Source organism: Coenobita brevimanus, chromosome 115, assembly GCF_032717465.1.
Source record: "Coenobita brevimanus isolate Jiangsu-jjx chromosome 115, ASM3271746v2, whole genome shotgun sequence".
NCBI classification, from domain to species: Eukaryota; Metazoa; Arthropoda; class Malacostraca; order Decapoda; family Coenobitidae; genus Coenobita; species Coenobita brevimanus.
In genome coordinates this window covers 1,025,755-1,050,000 of record NC_137068.1, presented here as the reverse complement: position 1 = coordinate 1,050,000, position 24,246 = coordinate 1,025,755, and the positions used below count along the sequence as shown (strand labels likewise).

Genomic DNA, 24,246 nt, shown 5'->3' with positions numbered 1-24,246 from the left:
TAAAGAGAGTGAGTATGCACAGGCAGGTACAGAAGAGAAATTAATAGAGTAAGAGAAGAGGACAGGCAGTACGAGGAAAGACGAGAGAGAGAGAGATACAGGCGCTACAGAAGAGGAAATAAGAGAGGCAGAAAAAAAAAGGCAGCAAGAGAAGAGGCAAAGAGGAGAGGTGGAGAGAGGAGAAACGATTGGAGGAAAGACAGAGATACGGGGCAAAGAAGAGAGACAACTAGAGCCTCCCTAAGCAGCTACAGAAGAGATAATAAAAGTGAGAGACAAAGAGGAGAGGCAAGAGGCAGAGGGAGAGACAGAGACGAGGACAAGAAGCAGAGGGAGAGATAGACAGACAACGAACAGCCTAATCTCTACTATGTCTCACTCCATCCGAGGCCGAATCACGCTAAAAAGGTAAGCGGTGTGGTGTGGTGTGGTGGTGGTGTGGTGTAGTGTGGTGAACTGAAGTAGTATGGTGTGGCAGAACATGTGTGATATGTTGGTATGATGTAGTGTACTGGGATTGTGATGTGATGTGCCTATATGGTGTGGTGGTGTGGTGGTTGTGGTAGTGGTGATGGTAGTGGTGGTGGTTGTGGTAGTAGTGGAGGTGGTGATATAATGATAGTGATGGTCATGGTGGTGGTAATGGCAGTGGTGATGGTAGTTGTGGTGGCAGTGGTGGTGATGGTGGTGCTAGCAGTGGTGGTGATGGTGGTGCTAGCAGTAGTGGTGGTTGTGGTAGTGGTAGTAGTGGTGGTAGTCGTGGTGAGAGAGTAAGGAAGGATGTATCTTTCAACGTAGTTTCTCAGTTTCCTCAGAATGAGTGAGAGAGTGTGTGAGAGAGAGTGAGTGATAGTGTAAATATATGTAAACAGACTGAAAATACTGCAAAACAACTCTCTCTCTCTCTCTATCTATCTGTCTATCCATCCATCTATCTATCTCCATATTTCTTTCTTTGTCCGTCTATATATCTATTTAATTCTTCCCTCTCCCCCCTCCACTCTCTCTCTTTCTCTCTCTCATCAATAACCATCCCCGCACACAACTGATCATTAAGGCTTGTCAGGAACTGTAATTTGTTTGATTTAATTATCTCCTCTCTCTCTCTCTCTCTCTCTCTCTCCATACCCACAATATCAGCACACCCACCAAAATATATCTATCTGTCTATCTATCCTTTGCTGTTACCAATCTATCTACATATATATCTATCTATCTGTTTACCTCTCTATCTATCCATCTGTTTACCTTCCTTCCTATCTATCTATCCATCCATCTATCTATCTATCTATCTATCTATCTACTTACCTATCTCTCTATCCGTCTATTCACCTACCTACCTATCCATGTATATCTATCTATCAATTTATCTATCTATCTATCTATCCATCTATTCACCTACATACCTATCTCTCTGTATATCTATCTATTTATCTATCTATCTATCACACAGGCCCACCACAGCTATCCCCAAGACCTCCACTCATCCTCAGGTGTGCACGCCTAATCTGTACCACCTGTTCAGAGGCTACGTGGGCCAGGTAAAGTGTTAATTACCTGTATTTACCTGTACTGTATATAGATGGATAGATTCATAGGTAGATAGACAGACAGATGGATGGATGGATAGCTAGATAGATAGATAGGTAGACGGATGGATTGATAGATAGGAAGGTAGACAAATGGATAGAATGATAGGTACATAGATAGATAGAAAGACAGATAGATAGTTAGATAGACGGATGGATAGATAGATAGGTAGGTAGAGAAATGAATAGACTGATGGGTAAACAGATAGATAGACAGATGGATGGATAGATAGATAGATAGGTAGATACACAGATAGACGGATGGATAGATAGACAGACAGATAGATAGGTAGACAAATAGATAGACTGATAGGTAAACAGACTGATATATAGATAGGCAAACAAGATGGATAGATAGACAGGTAAAGAGATAGATACTGCATAGGACTGCTTGCTAATACATTTCCTCTTTACCTATGCTTCTACCTCAGTAAAGCAAGAGTGAGTGTGTTTTAATGGTGTATAAATCTTACTCTGTGTTTTTCTTTTCACTCAAACAATGCTTTCTTTTCCTTTTCTTTTTAATGCATGGAAGGAACCCAAAAATTGAAGCCTGCACATTGTTGCCTCCAAGAAAAAAAAAAACATGACAATATTTCCAGACTAGAGCGAATGATAAGGCTGACTTCATGTGAATATGATAGTAGTAATAGTAGTAGTGGTGGTGGTGGTGGTGGTGGTGGTGGTGGTGGTGGTGGTGGTGGTGGTAGTAGTAGTAGTAGTAGTAGTAGTAATAACAATAATAACAGTAATAATAACAATAATAATAATAATAATAATAAAAATAATAATAATAACAAACAGTAGTAATGGTACTAGTAGTAGTAGTAGTAGTAACAGTAACAGTAGTAGTAGTGGTAGTAGTAGTAGTGGTAACAGTAGTAGTAGTAGTGGTAGTAGCAGTAGCAGCAGTAGTAATATTATATGATGATGGTTATATGATGATGACAATAACATCAACAATAATCACCATAATCTTAATAAAAAATAATAATAAAGACGTGTGCAATATTTACAAATCTGGGCCAAGGTAAGGTGAAAGTACTGTAGCAAGCCCCATTCACTCCATCCCCAGTAAATCATAGAGTCATTCACTTTTCATCCTCGCTATCACCAGTCAATTATATTCACCACCTCCACTGTAGAGAGAGAGAGAGAGAACTAAATAAATTCCTCTTATATTTCGCCAGGGGGTCATAGGAGGTGAAGAAGGGGTCAGCCTCCGGTACCGTCGGCCCTGTCCAGGTGTATATCTTCGCTTCCCCGTTGCCATGACGCCCAGGTGAGTTACGTAGAGTTAATGAGGATAATTTTGTCACGAGTGCTCCGTCTACCTGTCCACCAAGTTTGGTTAAAATCGAAGGAAGACTATTCAATTTTGGCACCGACGGAACTATTATCACGGGGTCTGAACTATTTCTCTCTCTCTCTCTCTCTCTCTCTCTCTCTCTCTCTCTCTCTCTCTCTCTCTCTCTCTCTCTCTCTCTCTCTCCAAGTTCGGGTGTGACGTGAGTCTGTTTACGGCGAAGTCAAACAATTCACACACACTCCCTCCTCCTCACCCCTCCCCATCTCTCTCTCTCTTAAAATTCTCCTTACATCCATGCTCAAAGGATGCATACCTCATCCTTTAAGGTAAGCCAAGAGACCACGAAATGCGTGAGTGGATGTTGATTGCATTTGTTTACAAGCACAGAGTGAGAATGGTAATTAATGAAAACACTTCCATCAACACACACACACACACACACACACACACACACACACACACACACACACACACACACACACACACACACACACACTACCTCCACCACCACCACAACAACAACACTTCTTCACTCTACAACAATTCCGTCATAGGTAGGTGAGAAACACACACACACACACACACACACACACACACACACACACACACACACACACACACACACACACACATATCTGCAATACGTAGAGCATAAGACGGCAGAAGATAACACAGGTAGGTGATAAGAAATAGCACAGACAGGTGATATGAGAAAGGTGAAAATAAATAGCACAGACAGGTGATAAGGGATAGGTGATAATAAATAGCACAGACAGGTGATAAGGGATAGGTGATAACAAATAGCACAGACAGGTGATAAGGGATAGGTGATAATAAATAGCAAAGACAGGTGATAAGAGATAGGTGATAATAAATAGCACAGACAGGTGATAAGGGATAGGTGATAATAAATAGCACAGACAGGTGATAAGAGATTAACCTTGAGACGCCGACGCAAGCAGATAAGAACCAGGTAAACATTTCGACGCTAAAACTGCGAATCTCGACACTGCAGGTAAACAAAGCGAGGCAGGCGATCAACTGATTTCCACCTCGCGTGAGATGTATCCAGAGCGCATCTTTAATTTGTGTGATAAATGTGGACAGGATTCTAGATAGATAGATAGAAAAATGGATAGACAGACAGATAGATAGATGGATAGATAGATTCTAGATGGCATGTGAGCTTCGTTGCATCTCTAAGTCGGCGATTTATTTGGCTTATTACATTCTCTTCTATGTTATATCCCTACCTATCCACTTACCTACGTGCCTACCTACCTACCTGCCTAATTACCAATCTAACTACCTACCTACTTGCCTGCCTACCTACCTATCTATCGATCGATCTATCTAGCTATATGTATGAACTGTAGAGGCATGTGTATGTACGTAAAATGTGTACACAGAATACTTACATATATCGTCTAGTTACCACCAAAACTAGGCAAAAAACTACATCATCGGCGTGAAAGGGTTGTATACACGAAAGTTAGAGTCCATATGTATACACTGGCTCGTATTCTCGTTGGTTAGAGCTCCCCAACACCTCTTCTTTAACGATTTATTTTTGGATACGGCTGGCTAATATCGTTTTGTAGGTTATGTATGCGGAGTATGGCGATCTTGGAAGAAGAGGACAGTAAGATGTAACAAGAGCAATCCGAGACTGCAAACCTCCGCCAAGGCAGAGTGTGTGGCAGATCTAATGGAAATGTTAGCTTGTACGGTATTGTTGTGGAGGCATTGTAGGCGTTAATTATCGAGTCAGAAAAAACGATGCTGCAATTGCCACCATCCCGCAATGGTAGAGAAGCCTTTAAAAACTCCTGGATCCGGATCACCACCAAAAATCAATAGACTGTTCCCTGGGCCATATCCTACCCTCCAAAAATTTTTCAGCAAAATCCGTTCATGACTTTCTGAGTGATCCTGCTAACAAACAAACTGACAAACAGACAAACAAACCAACACCTGCAAAGCCATAACCTCCTTGGCGGAGGTAATAAGCAAAATAAATAGCATAGGAGGAGGTGCTAGGGAGCTTCCTTAACCGTCGAGAATACGGGTCATTATGCTAGTGTAATAAGAAAAAAAAAAAAAAAAAAAAAACGATATTAACCAGCCATATCCAAAAATAAATCGCCAAGGAGGATGTGCCAGGGAACGAACAAAACTATATTAACCAGCCTTATCCAAAAATAAATCACCAGGGAAGAGGTGCTAAGGTGCCTCCTGACACGATGAGAATCCGGACCCCGGGTGTTTGCTCCCCCGCCAAAATCCCGCTCTCTCTCTCTCAGATTAGTAACCAAGGAGACTCATTCCTATAACTGAGGCTCATCTAATTTCATGCATCTTAATATTAATGCTCAAGTAACCCAGTCCCGTCAGATGAAAACAAACCAACACTGGGATCTTTTATAAATACGCGCCGTGGACCTCCCAGGCGCCTGCACTGCTTCCCATTCAAACCTCACTCGCTCCTTCTTTCTCTTGAGTCCGTCCTCTCAGACTCCCTTCCGCCGTCACCGCGTCCGCACCTACGGAAGCGTATGACCGCCCCCTCCCCCTCCCTTCTCTCTCTCTCTCCCTTCCGCCGTCACCGCGTCCGCACCTACGGAAGCGTATGGCTGTCCCCTCCCCTTCCCTTCTCTCTCTCTCTCCCTTCCGCCGTCACCGCGTCCGCACCTACTGAAGCGTGTAATCGTCCCCCACCCCACCCCTTCTCTTTCAGACTCCCGCCCGCCGCTACCGAGTTCGCACCTATGGAGAAATATGGCTGCCACCTCTCCGTGGACTGGGGACTGTGGCTTAGTGGTAACGCTCGAGCCTCACGAATGTAGGGTTGGCAGTTCAAGCCCGCACCAGGGTAGCGTATTATTGGTGAGAGATGTAGCGGCCTCTCCAAGGATCTCTGTTATCTTGCAGAGCTGACCCCACACACACACACACACACACACACACACACACACACACACACACACACACAACACCACCAACAACACACAACACTTCTTGGCAGATTCACAGTTGTAACACTATACCCAATTTACTCGAACTTGGCCTAAAATTGCCGCCTCACCATCTTGAATACAAAGTTGCACCGAGGGATCAGTAACAGAATATGATGCAAGCCACCCAGGTCCACGGAGAGCTGGCGGCGATATTCTTCCATAAGACCCACACTTTATCACTAAGACATCAAAGTTACGCACACCATTAACTCCGTATGACTCAGTGACAAGAGAGAAAGGTCGAGTGAAGAACTTGTAATTGAGGAAAGTAATATGTATACGATTTTCCTGTTTGTTTTGTTTTGTTTTTTAATCAGTGACTCGGACTCGAACTCTCAAACCGGGAAGAGAAAAAAATAATTTCCATCAGTATTACCGAGTGGAAAATCCTGAGGCAAAATTTTTCAGTCAATAAAATATTACGTGTTAATATGAGCTATTTTTTCAGCTATATCACACACCTGCATCCTCTAACCGGGCTATTAAAAAAAAAAATAAAGTTACGGTCCGTATCAATCAATGGAAAATAGTGATGTAGGAATTTCCAGGCGTTAAAAAATTACACATATATACTGTGTGTGTGTGTGTGTGTGTGTGTGTGTGTGTGTGTAAATATATATATACCCGATATTTTTTAGCAACATATCAGACCAAGACTCCTACCAAGATGTGAAAAAATTACATCCATTACTATAATACGGCGATTTTTAACCCAAGTGAAAAAATATAGAAATCATTGAAAAATACATACATATACAGTATATACGAGTGACTTGTCAGGTGTGTGTCAGGAATAATAGCTGACTTTTTTTTTTTTAGCTATTTCGAATATCTCTTCCATGTAAAGAAAGAAACAAAGGCTGAGACTGCAAAGCTTGTATGACAAAGTTGAACGAAAGGAAGCCAAAACTGCATTCTGTGTGTGTGTGTGTGTGTGTGTGTGTGTGTGTGTGTGTGTGTGTGTGTGTGTGTGTGTGTGTGTGTGTGTTTTTATATATATATAGATCTAAATCCACAAGCCGAAGTGAAGACGATACAGAAAAGTGATCTACGAATAATATATATCAAAGGAAATGTTTGACAGTTGTTCTGGTATTTGAAGAGATAGAGAAAAAGTTACAATAAAAAAAGACAGAAAAACGATGACAGAACGTTAGAAGAAACCTGTATTTTGAAAACACTGAAATTAATAAGAAAAATAATCTGTGAGACAACATGGAGGACGGGAAACAAATGTAAGTACTGAGAGAGAGAGAGAGAGAGAGAGAGAGAGAGAGAACGATGAAAGACAGTTATTCATATGAGAGAAGAGGTAGGAGTGGGAGGGACAGAGACAGATTTATGCTGGTGTGTGTGTGTGTGTGTGTGTGGGTGAGTGTGTGAGAGAGAGAGAGAGACCCTCCTTTGCGTGTTGAAAGTAAGCAGTACTATTATTTTTAAATAATGTAATCTTGTAAATGGAATCCCTCACCCACTATCCCTTCCTACTCTCCCTCTCCCTCTCTCTCTCTCTCCCCTATTTATACGGCTGGGAAAGAGATTGTGATGATGATGATGATGATGATGAAGAAAATGATGGTGGTGGTGAAGACAGTAATGAAGATGATTATGATGGTGGTGGTGGTGGAAGTGGTGGTGACGACAAAGAGGACGATGATGATGATGATGATGATGATGGTGATGATGATGATAATGGTGGTGGTGGTGACGACGACGATGATAGTGGTGGTGGTAACAGTGATGGTAGTGGTGGTAATAATGATGATGATGTTCGTGGTAGTAATGATGATGGTGATGATGATGACAGTGGTGGTGGTAACAGTGATGGTAGTGGTGGTAATAATAATGATGTTCGTGGTAGTAATGATGATGGTGATGATCATGGTGGTGAATATGATGATGATGATGTTTGTGGTAGTAATGATGATGGTGATGATGATGGTGGTGGTGAACATGATGAGGATGGGGGTGACGTAAAGATCAGGAAAGTTTTGCGTGGAGGATGGGTATGTTTGGGCAGGTGGCAAGCAAAACGTTTACAAGTTGAGACGTAAATGGGCGGGAATTTCAAAACGTTTACCGGAAGAGACGTAAATGAGAGAGAATTCCAAGGGTACGTTTTCTCGTCAGCTCAGAGGGCCTCGTAACACCTCTTCCTTGGCGATTTATTTTGTACCATGCACTTCAATATTCTCTCGCGTTCTTCCTCAAGCTGGATGATATTGTCTGGAGGTAGCAATATAAAGAGGAAGAGAGAGAGAGAGAGAGAGGGGGAGGGAGGGAGAGTGACAATCAATAATCAAAGTGCATTTACAAGAGCATGGATTTACAAAATTAAATAAAGCAATAAAATCAACGGAAGGATGCAGGTGGGAGTGTAACTGTGGGTCATGTTACTCACAGGAATCCAGCTCACTTGAAACGTAACTTCCTGTCCACGCCAAGCTGGGGAAACACCATCTATCTACCTATCTCTCCACAGCCAGATGCCTTAATCCCGTAAGAGGTGGCCACAAACAAATCGCCTCCATGTCCCCCTGTCCCCTGCCATTTCGCCGCCCTACCCCCAACTTCCACTCCCCTCTCTCATATACCTCTCTACTCCATCCCTCCATCTCATCCTCGGTCTCCCCATCCCTATGCGTAAACACACTCAGAATAACCACTAGGGTGCATTTGTTGCAGCCAGGCGAATATCCTTAACTCCTTTCGGCTCGCTCGATGGCCAGGTGTAGTCAGACTGGAGGGTGGATAAGACTATAATTAATTTACCTTAACTTGGCCCAGATCTTCGTCCCTTTGTAGCTTATTACACGTAGCTCAGTATTGCGGCTCTATATCCTTTTCATATTACTTATTCGTGACTAGCATCATAATCTAGTGTTAATGCATTATTATAACTCAGCGTTCGAGGTGGAGTGATGGCAATTTTAGGCCAAGTTAGTGAGTTGGGAACAGGGCAGTGAAATGGCGGGGGACACGGCGACGTGGAGACGATTTGTTTGTGGCCACCCCGTATGGGATTAAGGCGTCTGGCAATAGATGGATAGAATAAAACGGGAATAGTAACCAAAGAGACGCATTTCTACCTAAGACTCGTCGAATTTTACGCAACCTCGAGTTATTGTTCACGGTGAGGGAGTTGCCCAGTGCTGTCAGGTGAAGACAGACTGTGGCAAGGTAGTTAAGAATGAATGAACCTGTATAAAGGGAAGATGTTGGTGTGAATGATAGAAAACAGAACTTGAATGGACACACACACACACACACACACACACACACACGTTGGGTATACACACTCGGAATAACGACTGCAAACATTTTCTCTCACTGTTTATACCTGGCCTCGTGTTTACCTGTATTTACCTGCACTACCTGTCTTAATTACATCTCTCCCTGGACAATTTATTCGACTTTGCATCTTTATTCAGGCGACTTATTTTTATTCGATTTATTCTCTGTATCTTTAGACGATTTTATTTTATGGGAGATATACTGTAGTGAATATATTAAGGAAGGTATATGGTAACGAAAACTGAGTGTGTGTGTGTGTGTGTGTGTGTGTGTGTGTGTGTGTGTGTGTGTGTGTGTACGCCAATTAATACGTTAACTGGAACAATTCTATTTCTTGGTTTTCCTCTCAGGTCAAGTAAACCAAAGTATACACTAAGTGGAATACCTCTTTTCAGAACCTGTATGCCCACGAACCTGACGGGGATGACGGGAAATGAAAGTGCTATGGAGATGATCAAGGAAGAGGAAGGGCAGGTGGAAATGCTTATGAAGGTGACGTATCATTACCTCTTCCCCATCCTCATCACCAGCGCCCTATTAACCAACCTGATCAATATCCTGCTGCTCCTGAAGGCATGGAAGGGCGGTGTGGGTCCGGCCTTGGCAGCTACGTATAGATATTTGACGTGGTTGGCTATTACAGACCTCCTAGCAGCGACATCCCTCATACCCGCGATTATAAACCTAGATCGCACGCTGCTAACCTTCCACTGGGCGTTCTACTATGCGCACCTGGAGGTACCTATAATGAATGGCCTGACCAGTGCAGGGGTGTTCATCGTCGTAGGGCTCTCTGTGGATCGGTACGTAGCAGTGTGCCATCCCCGTCGCTACTTGGCGGTCAGTGCACCCCGTACCGCTGCCTTCCGGGTCGCCATGTCCCTCATCGTACCGGCTCTTCTGTACCTGCCACACTGCTTCCTGCACCACGAGGTCGTCTGTGCTGCTTCAGGCCTGGGCTACACCTACCAAGGCGTCACGCATCTTGGTAAGGCGTGGGAGGTGTGGACGGTGCTCGTGGAACTCTGTCATCGATTCGCCCCAGCGCTGCTCCTGGTCATACTCAATTCGGCCATCATATGCGCCCTCATGCGCTTGGCTACACAGCGGCGCAGCCTCCAGGGCAAGGCGTTGGGGCAAGAGACTAGCCTCACGGGGCAAGACGGGGCCAAGCGGGGCCAAGACGGGGCAAGGAGACAGCAGGAAAGGCGTCTGGTGCACCTGCTACTGGCTATTGTGACCTGCTTCCTACTGACTAATCTACCTGCTGCTGTTCTTGCCATGGTAGACACGGCAGGACATACCCCAGAATCATTTGGACACGAGGTTAGTAGGATAATAGCAACAGGTGGATAGATAGATAGATATTCAAACAGATGGATAGACAGATAGATAGACAGAGAGATAAACAGACTGACACAGATAAACAGACCAAACAGATACCCTAGATTCATTTGGACATCAGGTTAATATGCTTCAGGGACAAAGATAGACAGATAGACACAGACTGATAGATAGACAGACCGAACCTCCTAACCCCACCTTCTATCACCACACACTCGCTCACCAAACACTACCTAACCACACCCCACCACCTCTAACTTCCACAAACTTCCCATCCCGTTTTCGTAAATCCAACTTCTAATTCACGTTCTTTCCCCAGGTATTCCGCGCGGTGGCCAATTCTCTAGAAGTCCTCGGATTCTCCCTCAACTTCTTCCTCTACTTCACAATGATGCCGGGAGTGAGAGAGGCGGCCAGGGAGTGGGGGAGGAGGTGGGGGTTGATGATAGGCAGAGTAAATGGGGCACAGGGATGCTCTTTCTCTGAAGCGTCAAAGGGAACGGAGTGTGTGGAGTTGTAGGGTGGAGTGGGAGGTTGTAGGTGGAGTGAGAGGTTGTGTGGAGTGTGTGGAGGTGCAGGGTGGGGTGGGAAGTTTGTTTGGGGTGGATTGGGAGGTTGCAGGGTGGAGTGGGAAGTTGGTTGGAGTGTGTGGAGGTGCAGGGTCGAGTGGGAAGTTGTTGCGTGGAGTGGGAGCTTGTAGGGGGAGTGGGAAGTTTGTGTGGAGTGAAGTGGGAGCTTGTAGGTGGAGTGTGAAGTTGTGTGGATTATGTGGTGTTGCTGGATGGACTGGGAGGTTGTGTGGAGTGTGCGGAAGGTGTGGAACTATAAGGGGATGGAATTTTGAGATGCTGTGAGTGTGGATGCTGCTGCACGTAAAGTTGTAAGGTGGAGTAGGAGTGTGTGGAGGTGCAGGGTGGAGAGGGACGTTGTGTGGAGGCGTAGTGTGAAGTGGGAAGTTGTGTGGAGTGTGTGTGGAGGTGAAGGGTGAGTGGGAGGTTGCGGGTGGAGGTGAAAAGAGTATGGCTTCAGCGTCAATATATGTAATTCACCTCCTCATGCTGGCTCCCGTTTTTTGTTAATTATATGAATAGGTATTGCTTGTCTATTGTATGCTGAGACGCTGTATTAAATGTATGTAGTCCGCTATGGTTTTCTATTATCCCTCTGGCTACGTATTTCTCATTGATGGAAAAGTATTGTGGAGTATGTGAGACTGGTGCGTGTGTGTGTGTGTGTGTGTGTGTGTGTGTGTGTGTGTGAGAGAGAGACAGACAGACAGAGAGACAGACAGAGAGATGGACAGACAAGACAGACACACACACACACACACACACACACACACACACACACACACACACACACACGACCAAAAACATTACCAACCTGCAAATCGGGCAATAATAAAGAAAATAAAGCAATAAAATAAAAATCGAAGGGTAGAAGGTAAATTAACACTTACTGACAAGGGACGTAGAGATGAAAATACCGTCCTTGTTTTTCCATCTCACTTGAGGGGGAGGAAGGGAGGGGTTGAGGGGGAGGAAGGGAGGAGTTGAGGGGTAGGAAGGAAGGAGTTGTATGGGAGGAAAGAAGGGGTTGAGTGGAAGGGAGAAGTTGAGGGGGAGGAAGGGAGACGTTGAGGGGGAGGAAGGAAGGGGTTGAGTGGAAGGGAGAAGTTGAGGGGGAGGAAGGGAGAGGTTGAGGGGGAGGAAGGGAGGGGTTGAGGAGGAGGAAGGGAGAGGTTGAGGGGGGGAAGGGAGAGGCTGGGGAAGAGGAAGGGAGGGGTTGAGGGAGAAGGGGGGGAAGAAGAGGAGGAAGGAAGGCGCTGCTCACCTCTGTAAATGAAGAAAAACATGCATATTAATTGCTGAAAAAATGGTGCCAAAAAACATTAGTTAAAAAAATGCATTAACAAGAAGTATAATAACTCAAGAAAAAAAAAATAGTGGCAGTAAGTACCGTATATATTAATTATTGGAAAAAAATGAAGTGCAAACACAAATAAATAAATAAATAACTAAAACCACTGCTAAACCACCTCTGTTGCCTGCCTTTCATCAGTCCTGGGTTCTCTTTCTCTCTCTCTCTCTCCTCCCTTACCTTTCCCCTTCCTCTTCTTCCATACCTGTCCCTTGCCTCCTCTCCCCTACCTTTTCCCTTGCTCTTCTTCCTTACCATTCCCCTTCCTCTTCTCCCCTGCCTTTCCCCTTCTCCCCAACCTTGCCCTTTCCTCTTCTCTCCTACCTTTCCCTTTCCTCCTCTTCCCTATCTTTCTCCTTTTTATTCTCCCCTCTAACTTTCCCCTTCCTCTTCTCCCTTGTCTGTCCCTTTCCTCTTCTCCCCTACCTTTCCCCTTCCTCTTCTCCTCCACCTCTCCCTTTCCTCTTCTTCCCCCTCTACGTTGCCGTTTCTTCTTCCTCTGCTCTTCCTCTCCGTTACCCCTTTCCACCAACATTCCTCTTCCTTTCCATTCTCTCCTTATTAGTCACCCTGCCCACACCCTCTTACCCCTCCCACACATCCACGACATCCAGTGCACCTCCATCCACGGTTCATCATCATCATCACCTAGCATCATTATCATCATCATCACCATCATCATCTTTACCATCATATCATCAATTTATACCATCCTATCCTTCTTCCATTGTGTTCATCTGTTGTAACTCAGGATTCGTTCATTCACTTTTATCATCTTCATCACCATCATCATCGTAACCATCATATCATCAGTTTACATTACCCTATCCCTCTTCCCTTGTGTTTATTTTCTGTTCAAGATTCGTTTATTAACTGTACCTTAGTTATATTTTCGTCACGTCTAGCTATTTCCTGTAATGGCTAAACATAATACTACGGCTCTGCATCCTTTCCATGGCATTCTTCGTGACTAGCATCATATTCTAATTATAGTCTCTTATTACTGGATAACACTGAAGATCATGAGATGGCATTTTTACGCCTAGTTAAATGAACAGAGCATGGTTAATTTAAAGCCTGCTCTTGGACCTCAATACAGGCATTTATTGCAAGTTTGGGGTTTTTAGGTATCAAATTCTTAGCTAAAAAACTGGTCGATCAACTTCACAGGTGGCAACGGCAGAGAATGATTATATTTTTTTCTGTAAATTGCTTAGTATTTATGTTAAAAGTAAATAAATAAACATAGGAGGCTGATTTATAAAGAGGAAAATACTGTACATGAAAACTCTGCATGACCGTCTTGGTTCACTTGTTCGCTTTCGGCGCCTGACGTAAACAGATAACAAGATATTTCGCCTCGTCGCTCGTGACCTTTGCAGAAAACACTGATATTCTTCCTCCATTTGAATAATTTAACACACTATACATCTACCCACGGTTCACCAAAAATAAGTCGATAAAAAGGGGTATGTCATATTGTAAAAGTAGGCCTCGCGTTTCGTTTTGACAAGCGAGCGAATATGAGTGAAAAGGAAGAATTTCGCTGGTAATGCCGGAGTGAACAGTCAGTCGGCACCAGCTCTGGAAATCAATGTTGCTATGTGTAGGAACCTCGGTATTCCAGTCAAAAATTAAGAAAATAAGAACTGACTGGTGTTTATTGTACCAGTGACGTGTCCTTGAAGGCTTGGGTGTCACACGGGAAGCGAGATTGGGTGGAAACGAACGAAAAGGAAGCCAGATTGAGCGTGTGAAAATCCACGTCTCTCACACGATGACTGGGTAAATGGGCAGCCATGGAGGGGTGTGTGGGGGTTTTGTGCTGTGGATAAAGTACTTTGAAGGTGTGGATGTTTTTGCCTTGGATTAAGAAGTGTTTGGAATCAGCTGTTTATTATTAAGATGTGCTGTGGAGCAGGAGCAGCTCAACACCTATCTTATACCCCATAGAACAAGGTCAAATATCTCGCCTAGTGAAACTCCCATAGTGCCTTAGGGCATATGGTACTATGGTACTCCAGAAAGTACATCTAGTTTTCTCCTTTTAAAATACTATGACAGAAAGTATCTTTATTTCTGCTTATCGGCTGGCAAAGCAATCAATAGATACGTATAATTCCAGGTATCAAACAGACGGCTGTGACCTTTGCATGTAAAATACCAAAATGAACAACGACTCTTGAAGCCAAATTAACAATCATGAACTGGTAATTGTGTAATAGTCAATGAAGAACGTATATGGTTCGAAAAATATCGTGAAGAATATAATGAATGACAAATGTTCTAGCTAAAAATGAAAATAAGCATGAACTTGAACATTTAAAAAACCTAATTCATAAATTTTGAAGAAAACTAAGCAACGAATCAGCAAGACAAAAACGACAAACATGACCCGAAACTAGGAAAAAACACCGAAAGAGAAGTGTACCCCGAGATCTACAGTTTAAAGAGGAACCGTAATAAGAAAATCAGAAATGGGCAAGGGAAGCAGTAAACACATCCAGGTACACGTGCAGTCACAGGTAAGTGGCTTCAGGTGACATTAAGAAAAAAAAAATATAGGGGTTTGGAGGGGGAGAGGCAGAGGTTTGAGGGGAAGGGGAGGGGAAGGAGAGGTGAGTGGAATAGGGGGTTGGGGGAGGAGAAGAGAGAGGGAGAGGCAGTGGGTTGGAGGGGGGGGGTTGGGGAGGTGAGGAGAGGAAGTAGGGGGGTTGGAGGGGAAGGGTTGGAGGAGGAGATGAGAGAGAGGCAAGGGGTTGGAGAGGGAGGGTTGGGAGAGGAGAGAGAGAGAGGCAGGGGTTTGGAGAGGGGAGGTTGGGAGAGGAGAGGAGAGGGGGAGAGGCAGGGGGTTGGAGGTGGAGATGATGATAAAGAAGAATAAACTGCTGGTTGTAACATGCAAAATAAGTAGCTAAGGAAAATATGTTACGAAATTCCCAACCCCTATATCCTACCCTCCACCTAACCCCATATAAAAGTACTTATATGGGACAACAGGAACCAGTTTAGGTTAGGCCTATAGTTCGTTCAATTCAGCAGGTATTTTCGTCCTTTTGCAGATTATTTCGTAGCTCAGTGGTAGAATTAAGATCATACTGCGACCGTGCATTCCTTCCACAGCACTTCGTGATTAGCAGCACCGTGATATAGTGTTAATCTACTGTTATAATGTTCACTGACGAGCAGTTACCTATAATTTTTAAGTAATGTGCGCTGTCAGCCGAAATATTGCTCACCCTTGTGGAATGGATGTGGAGAAGTTGCATTAAAACAACTGGACAAAATGAGAAAAAAGCTGTTAGAATTATTAACAACCCTGCCATTACAAATTAACTACCTCCCCTACAACTAAAGGAATGATGCCTTTCTTGCATTATTTTACAGGTAGCTACTTTTATGCCAAATGCTCAGACGAACTTGCATCTATTGTGCCACCTCTCCATGCCTTCCCCTGTGCTACACGGGCATCTGGTAGCGCTCATGACTGGAATATCACACAGCCATGTTGCAGAACTTCAGCCTATCAGAAATCTTTTATTCCCCGAACTGCATCTCTTTGCAACTCGCTTCCCCGGAGTTGTTTCCCTCAGAACTTCAATCTACAGTTGTTCAAGCCCAACTGTTACAGATTTTTTGAGACACCGCTAATCTGGTGTATGGATTATTTTTTATTAATTTGTTTTTCCTTCCTCTGTTCTATTATAAAAAATATATATATATATATGGGGAGGTGGCAAATTTTCTGATTTTGTTCTAGCTGATACATGATGCTTTTATTCAAATAAGGAAATTACAACGCCTGCCCTCTTCTCTCTCTCGACTGCAGGCTAAAGTTTCTCCTCGGAATTACACCATCCTTACTTCGAGTGCAAGGAAAGAGAAGAATGTATAGCCACACAGCTCCAATGCCCAGTCATATCAGTGCTACCACATGAAGGCGTCCCTCTCTCAGACCGAATTTTGCCACTGACCGTGATGTCTGAGATCCGTGACATATGAAGGATCGGCACCAAAATTGAATAATTTCTTGCCAGAGCCACACACAATGTATGTACCAATTATTGTCCAAATCCAATTTGGTTTGTGAGATATTTTAACTCAGGGGAACTTGAATGGTGAGTAGGTATGTCGCCCATTTCACTGGGGAAAACCTACTGTTAAGTAGTTACCATTTTTTCCCCTATTTCCTAGACCTTATCTCACCCAACCTGTGAATGAGAAAATGGGCAGGATGATGATGAAGATACACATATGCATACAAACACATATACTAAATACATTAAAGAAAAAAAAAATGTCGATCACTGAAAACTCCCTTCGGTGTCACGATCGGACGCTGCAAGCAGCCCATGAAAAATATGCTAAATTCTTAATAAAAACTCATTATCTTGCTTACATTATTTGCTAAACCTTTCGTAGTAAGAGTTAAAAGCTTGAAAACTGTTGAAAGAATACTGTACCTTATTCTGTGGAGGGATACATGAAGCCAAATTTCCCGCACGCACTGTCACACTTCCTGCCCATTCAAAGTTTTCCCGCCTAGTGACGTGACAGTCTTCCCGCCAGCAACTCCATGGTTCTTGGTAATATTTAAACGTTTTGGTATATTTGTGCCACAGACACGTATCAGTTTACATCGTTAATTTTTATATGAACTTTTTTTTATCCCAGTTATGCAAAACAATTCAGTTTACTTGCTACTGGTTTTTGTTGCAGAGTGACCGATCCACGTTTTGGCGCCAAATGACTGACTGATATTTATCGTTGTAAAAACGAAAGAATACAGCACTGGCCTACTGTTTGCTGGAATAAAATGCTAGAGTTGTCCCCACCATGTGATGGGTATGAAAACTAATGTCTGGATGGCATGGAATAGATACATTTAAGAAATTCTGGAGTATGAAAGCGCCCTCCTAAACGTCAGAAATCAGAATGAGCGATGAAGTGTCTATAAAAATAACCTAAACTGGCAAAGTACCAGGGTCGAGTCTGATGCGGTTGATAACTAGGTTAGATGGGTGGTATTAATTACAGTAATACTAATTTCGAAAGCAATAATAACAAACTTGCTGACACTGCTGCCAACACCAGAATTGATATTTTTCCTTCACTATAGCTGGAGTTTATAATTTGTAACAGTTTTTCATGTCCAACGGCAAGAAATCAAGGGGTATTTTAGAATGAAGTTTCAGTATAGCTGTTGCGATTTCAGCACTTTTTCTTGCCACATTACATTGTACAAATGTGTAACCACTTTACTGCCTATAACTGTTTTGCTGAAGGGGATGTGTTGGCAGGATCCACCACCACCACCACATATTGTATAATGTCCTACCTTTACGACATTAAACATTTCAATCAATCAACCCATGACTTATTTGTACTAAGCAGCAACTTTCTGAGAGCAAGTTTAGCGGTAGGGTGATGTGGCAACTGTGGCTGTCAGTAAACATACACCCCCTCACACACGCCACCCTCAGTGATATAGTAAGGCCAATAGTAAGGGGTGGGCAGCGGCTTCTTTCCTTACGGCATAATGGCAGAGAGACTGACCACGAAACTGAAGGGGCTTTTTAGGAGTGACGACGATAAGAAACAGGTATGTGGTGAGGGTCTAGCAAACTAAAAGGTTAATAACTTAAAGAAATCGATACGTAATAGTTAATACCGTATTAAGCTTTGCATGTTCGCACGATATAAAATCAATATTAAATCCTAAACTATCGCTGAGGAAAGGTATATGGCTATAATACTTAAACCTAAAAGGTTGTCTAGTTAAAATATTAAAATCATTTAATACTGATGAGTCAGTTGCATAGTAATGTTTTCATCTGACAATTTTGGGTTGCTCCTGTAACTTAAGTACTCTCTATTACACTGAATTTGATGAGCCATGGTTCTGAAGGAGGAGTGTCTTCTGAGTTACTAGACAGTGTGGCCCTTCATCCTAAGTACTGGACACTTGGCATTCACCTGAGCTAGTGTAATTTAATCTTTAAGCATTGTGTAATTTATGAATTTGGTACTCAAAAGGAGCCTACATGTGGTGGCACGGTCATCTGAGCAGCCGTGGCATGTACCTTGGAGCCATATCTCATGTTTCATTACACCTTATCACAGGAAGGAGTCTGGTCCAATCTAGGTGGGACACTGTCTACCACAAGGGGGTGCAGGATCCGTACACGGAGTATGTTCTTACCTACGGTAATTGTATCTATACAGGAATGAGTCAGGCTCGTACTGTCCTGTGTATGGTACCTGTACTGTACAGTAGGTTGGCCCCACAGAACCAGTGCTAACCTGTGACTGATGGGTTTGTTCTGTCAGACGGATTGGGATTAAGCAAGAACGGCTATGGACTATTTGGACCTAATTGTATGCTGTAAAAGAATATTAAAAAATGAACTATAATGATGAGTTGCTGTATGTGTTAACGAGCAGGTCCAGTCATTGGCAGTTTATCTTTCCTGGTGCGAATGGCCACACAGTTATCTCTGCCATTTCCTGTACTAGATATGCAGTACAGTTAACTCCCTCATGGTCTGAACAACTCTCTTATTCCATTCCACCTGATGCCAGACAGCTTTATTCAGCTGGGAATGAGTCTTATGTGATGATGGTGATGATTCAGCTAAGGATGAGTTTTACGAGCATGATTATGATGATTTCAACAGCAAATGAGTTTCAGAAGCATGATGACAGTGATGGAAATGAGACTTGGGAGTATGATGATGATGGTGACGAGGTGGAGGTGAAGGAGCATGATAGTGATGATGATTCCTGGGAGCCTGAATATGTTAATCTGATCCTCCTCTTTTTTCCCCCCTCTTCCTAGGACCAGCCGTTAGCTCGAGGTGTACCCAGTAGCAGGGACGAACTGGTGGAGTGGGTTAGCAAGCCTTCCTTCGCAGACCTTCCACCCAGAGGCAGAGAGGCATTTTTTAGGTATGGTACAATTGTGGCTATGAAATGGAGGATGGCTGGATTAACAGTAACCTCTTCACCACAGCAAATCCTTGTTATATGTGCTGGACAGGGATGCCTTCTTGTGGTGGCACTGACATAACTAGGTGGCTCCACTGCCTGGTTATATGAACATGCCTTATCTTCCCTACCCCCAAAAGGAGGATGGTGAACTGCAGTAGAGGAGAAGTTTCAGTCTTTAGTTTATAGGTTCCCATAGCAGACAGGCTGGTTCTGATATATATGAACCTTTTTAATGTCATTTTTGCTGTTAATTCCATGGTAAATTGGATAAAGATTGCCTGTTAAAGTTCCATTGCAACTTGTAAAGCTGATTTCCCTCTTTCCCACACTTACAGTAATCAAATTAATGGCCCTTTTTAATATTTCCCATTACATAAAGTTGGCAGATTTTCATTCTTAACTGCTGTACCAGCTGCCCTCAGTTTATGGTACCAATTGAAGAGCTGTGATGATCGTGGTGGTGGTGGTGATGGTGGTGACAATTTTGATGACAGTCAGTGATGATGATGAATGTACAGCACCGTACTCCATATTTTAAAGTTTCCATTTATGTATTATAGTTGATTATTACTTTCAGGTATCTTCGAGGAGGTAAATACGATGAAGACGAGGACATTGAGAAAGTCAGTCCTGAGGCTCCCGGTATGTGCAATAACTCAAGACGTTACCAGTTCTGGTTAAAATGTAAACAATTTGACCTCAACAATCTGTTTAAGGTGTACGTCGCAGATGCAGACACGATGCTTCCCGATGTTCGAAAGTGTTACAACGACTTCAAGAAAAAGGAAGAGAATGCTGACAAAACTGAACCAGAGTTTGTGAAGGAGAAAGAAAATGATGTGGAGAAAGCGAGTGAGTTTTTCAGTGACCTAAGTGACCGTGCAAAGGTGTCGCTAGATCAAGAGTTTATAGCATTTCAGGAATATTTAAGAAAAGAGTACAGTGATAAGTCTCCTTGAAGAATATGTCCAAGAATGTTACTTAAATTTAACCCCTTCACCTTTTTTTTTTTTTTTTAAATACATACACTATTTTATTCTTGCTACCACTAGAGGAGGGCAACTTCAGCCTGCAGTCTACTGGGCTCACATCTAGATAAGCCTGTGGCCCAAGAACAACATACCACCAGATGATTTTTTTGATCTCTGGGGAGACTTTTCAGGGTGGGAATTCTACCCTAACACTGTAAGAGGTTTACCCCTGTTGGTCTATCTATAGCCAGACACCTTAATCCTATAAGGGGTGGCTACAAACAAATCACCTCCATATTTACCAGTCCTCTGCCATTTGCTTGCCTTCCGTCAAACTCACACACATCTCTCATCTCTCTCTCTCCATTCCCTCTCCTCCTCTGCCTATCTCTTCCACTCTTCCTGTCCACCTCGCTCACGTCACAGCTCACATCAGTATCGTTCTCCCTCCTCTTCACATGGCCAAGTCATTTAAGAATATTTCTTCTAATGCTCTGAGTCACATCCACATCAACAGCTCTTAGTTAAATAAAACCATCTGGGGGTGGCAAGAATAAAGTGAAAAAGATCATTGCAGGGAAGAGGTTAATCTTTGTGCATTTTTTTTTCCTTGTTGCAATCATTCCTACTTAACTGTGTACTTATTGCTAGTAGTCTGAGAATCACAAAAATAAATAAATAAAATAAAAACTCTACAGCACAGTGCAGTAGCTGTATATATATGTTGTTACCTCAGAAATACTTAAGGGATGTTGATTTTTATGATGTTATATTGTGTAGTGAACCGAATCATCTTAAACTGCCAAGCAAAGAAAGGATATGATTTAGTGTGGTACAGTATCTTGTACATTTGGCTATACTGGCAGCCTGTTGATCTCGCTTGTTAATTTATTTGATTTTGTACTTATGATTATCATGACTTTATTTCCCATTAATAAATGAAGTGGATAGTTTCAAGATGTAGAGGTAGTCATTATAAAGGAAAAACTGTTAACAGTGCCTCATGAAACTGAAAATTAACTGAAACCTTTAAAACTGTCAGCTCCACCTCACAGGCAAATCAATATTAAGTGTAAAATACCATTTACAGATGTTATAAATATATCCAAAAGTAAGTTTTAAATACAAACTATGCATAATATATATTTTTTATATAAATACAGGGGTGCTGGAGAGGGATGCCCTATGGTGGCAGTAATATAGCAAGGTGGGTCAACCACCTGCTTATACAAATGTCTGTCAACTACATCCCTATTCCCAGAAAGGGACATAGTGGACTGCAAAAGTGCAGCCTAAGCTTGCAGTCCACCAGGTTCATATTTCAGATGAGCCTGCGGCTCAACAACAAATATAGGCAAATTTATAGGCAAAGCAAAGTGAAGGCATATTGTTTTATGCCTTAGGATTGTAAGGATTAAGTAGAGAATTAAATACTAAACAGTTTCATCATCATCCTCACCACTTTTTCCCACCTAGAATAGGTTGAGGTAAGATCCAGGAAACAAGGAAAAAAGAAAGCATGAAAGAGGGAGAACTGTCATCAGCGTGCCCAGTGAAATTAGTCAGACATTCAGTCACACATCATTCAAGCCCTGGAATCTTTGCTCTACTCACAGATCAAACCCTCTACATTTTTTTTCCTAACAGAGCAAGAAATTGGTGTGAGAGGTACCTTTCATTAACTGTAGCTGGTTGAAAGGAAGTCACAGCTTATCATCCTTGTTGATACTGGTCCCGATACTGTAGTTTTATCTCCTGTTTAATCAGATAAAAAATATTATAGACACACCATCCAGCAGTTAACCATTGACATTTTTAGTTTATTCTTGCTACTGAGACAATTTTATTCAGCATAGGAAAAACTGCTCATATACAGGGTTTCTTAAGAGCCTGTCCTAAGCTGAATAAAGACAAAGTTACATACATAAAAATGACCCTCATGGAATTGTCATATTGGGGTTTTCCATGGTACAATTTTTTTTATTATTATTATTTTTTTAATGGACTGGAAGCTAAACTACATTCCAGAAACAGCTAATTACTTCCCTTTAGTTGCTGGAAGCTGATAGGAAAAAAGAAACGAAATGTGTAATAAGATTTAAAACAACATAAGTCTTGGTTTGGACTTGTGACTTTACTTCAGATGGCATGAATAAACTAAAAGTGATGTCAGTGGGGTAATCATCATCATCCTGACCCTCATGCCAGTTCCAAGATGGCTGGGGTATGATCCAGAAATAATGAAAGTGAGAGGCCTATTAAGAGCATACCTACTAAAATGGGTTGGACTATCATTCATACATCATTCAAGCCCCTGGAATCCTGGCTACACCTCACAAGCCTTACCATCAAATTATTATTATTATTATTATTACAGTATTATTACTGTATTATTTATTTACGTACACCTGATACCTATCAGATAGTCACTGCGTTCATTAGTTTAGAAAGACATCAAATCCATCATGTACTTCTCCAATTTAATATTTGTTGATATTTCAAGGGAACTTTTTTTTTTTTTTAAGATGTTCTCAACTCTGGACAAAGCTGGGTGCTTCCTGCAGCTGAAGAAGCTTTAGCATTAGTGCTTAGATTAACCCCTTCACACTGATAACATTTTTACATATATCTTGCTACCTCCATAAGATTTTATTCAACAAAGGAAAAACCCAAGCTAAACAGACTAAGGAAGGTTGTATCTAACTTTTCCAGTTCAAAAACTCTTCTAAGTTAAATTCCTGTTGTGTCCAGGCAGCTACATTCAACACAGGAGATTTGTCAAACTACTGTAGAGGTGTCTGTTATTGCCAACACTGACCCCTTCACTTCTTACATTCCCAAGTTGAATGAAACTGTCTGGTGGTAGCAAGAATAAACAGAGAGAGACAATAATTTGAATAAAGAGTAACTGATTATCAGAGTCAAGGGGTTAAAATCATAATGTGTCCAGCTGTCTTCTAGGAATTTACCAAGATAATTTTACACACTATAGAGGGATAATGCTTCCCTGATGTGATTAGATCTGGCTGTAAATATAACTATACATTCACAAAACTGTAAAATGCAGCACGTATGGAAGTTTATTTTACAAGCTGGGCTCATTTTTGTATTTGAATGATGGTTGCCAATACACAGAATCCAGTACTGATTTTTCCATGATTAAGAATGTACTTGGATAGCCTAGTTGATACATGTTAAAATACTGATTATTTCCCATTCATTCCTTAATTATATGTTGTCCAATTAGACATATTAAGTTGTTCGGTATGCTGATTTTTAAAGTTATAATTTAATAACAGTTATGGAATTGTTATTTTTATGAAAAACATTATGAACTTGTTTGATGACCATTATTCATTCCATGGAAACAGCTAATTCCAGTCATCATTGTGCCTATGGTGTTGTGGCAGCAAGTTAGCTTGTAGAGTATGTAAATTAATGGCTACGTACATAAAGCTAAAACACTGAAGGGGAAGGCATTATTATCTTTATCATCATCATCAACCAGTTGTTTATTGCACCCATCAGGAATATATGGGCCTGGATTCAGGCCACTTGGTTCAGACAGTGAAGGCAAATGACGGTTCACTCACTTTAGTGGCACTATGTGAACGACGATAAACCCCAATCTCTCCTCTGATTTAAACATGTATGGGCCACAACCAGTTGGAAATCTTTAACTTAAGAGACCACCAAGCATCTGTTACTGGTTATAGTATATGGTTACCGTGTATCACTTATAAATTGTTTATAAAGACTCCAACATGCTTGCATGTTGTCATAAAATATATATGGTGTGCAGGAAACAATCT

General features: G+C 42.2%; 2 protein-coding genes across 2 annotated transcripts; both read left to right on the top strand.

The window, feature by feature from the left end:
• Positions 1-2,860: 2,860 nt before the first annotated feature.
• LOC145418598 (putative G-protein coupled receptor AH9.1) lies at positions 2,861-11,073 on the top strand. Its single transcript, XM_080286965.1, has 3 exons — positions 2,861-2,871; positions 9,605-10,535; positions 10,873-11,073. The coding sequence occupies exons 1-3, from the start codon at positions 2,861-2,863 to the stop codon at positions 11,071-11,073; spliced, it is 1,143 nt and encodes a 380-aa protein (XP_080143091.1).
• Positions 11,074-14,940: 3,867 nt separating this feature from the next.
• On the top strand, positions 14,941-20,447 carry LOC145418577 (uncharacterized). Its single transcript, XM_080286945.1, has 3 exons — positions 14,941-14,998; positions 19,312-19,421; positions 20,041-20,447. Exons 1-3 carry the CDS (start codon positions 14,951-14,953, stop codon positions 20,420-20,422), a joined length of 540 nt encoding a protein of 179 aa, XP_080143071.1. The 5' UTR covers positions 14,941-14,950; the 3' UTR covers positions 20,423-20,447.
• The last annotated feature ends 3,799 nt before the right edge of the window (positions 20,448-24,246 follow it).

Excerpts from the sequence above, each read along its gene's own strand:
- LOC145418577 (XM_080286945.1), top strand. The coding sequence starts at position 14,951 with ATGGGCAAGGGAAGCAGTAAACACATCCAGGTACACGTGCAGTCACAG. Across the intron at positions 14,999-19,311 it reads AGGTACACGTGCAGTCACAG|GACCAGCCGTTAGCTCGAGG; the intron begins GTAAGTGGCTTC and ends CCCTCTTCCTAG. Across the intron at positions 19,422-20,040 it reads GGCAGAGAGGCATTTTTTAG|GTATCTTCGAGGAGGTAAAT; the intron begins GTATGGTACAAT and ends TATTACTTTCAG.
- LOC145418598 (XM_080286965.1), top strand. Across the intron at positions 10,536-10,872 it reads CAGAATCATTTGGACACGAG|GTATTCCGCGCGGTGGCCAA; the intron begins GTTAGTAGGATA and ends TTCTTTCCCCAG.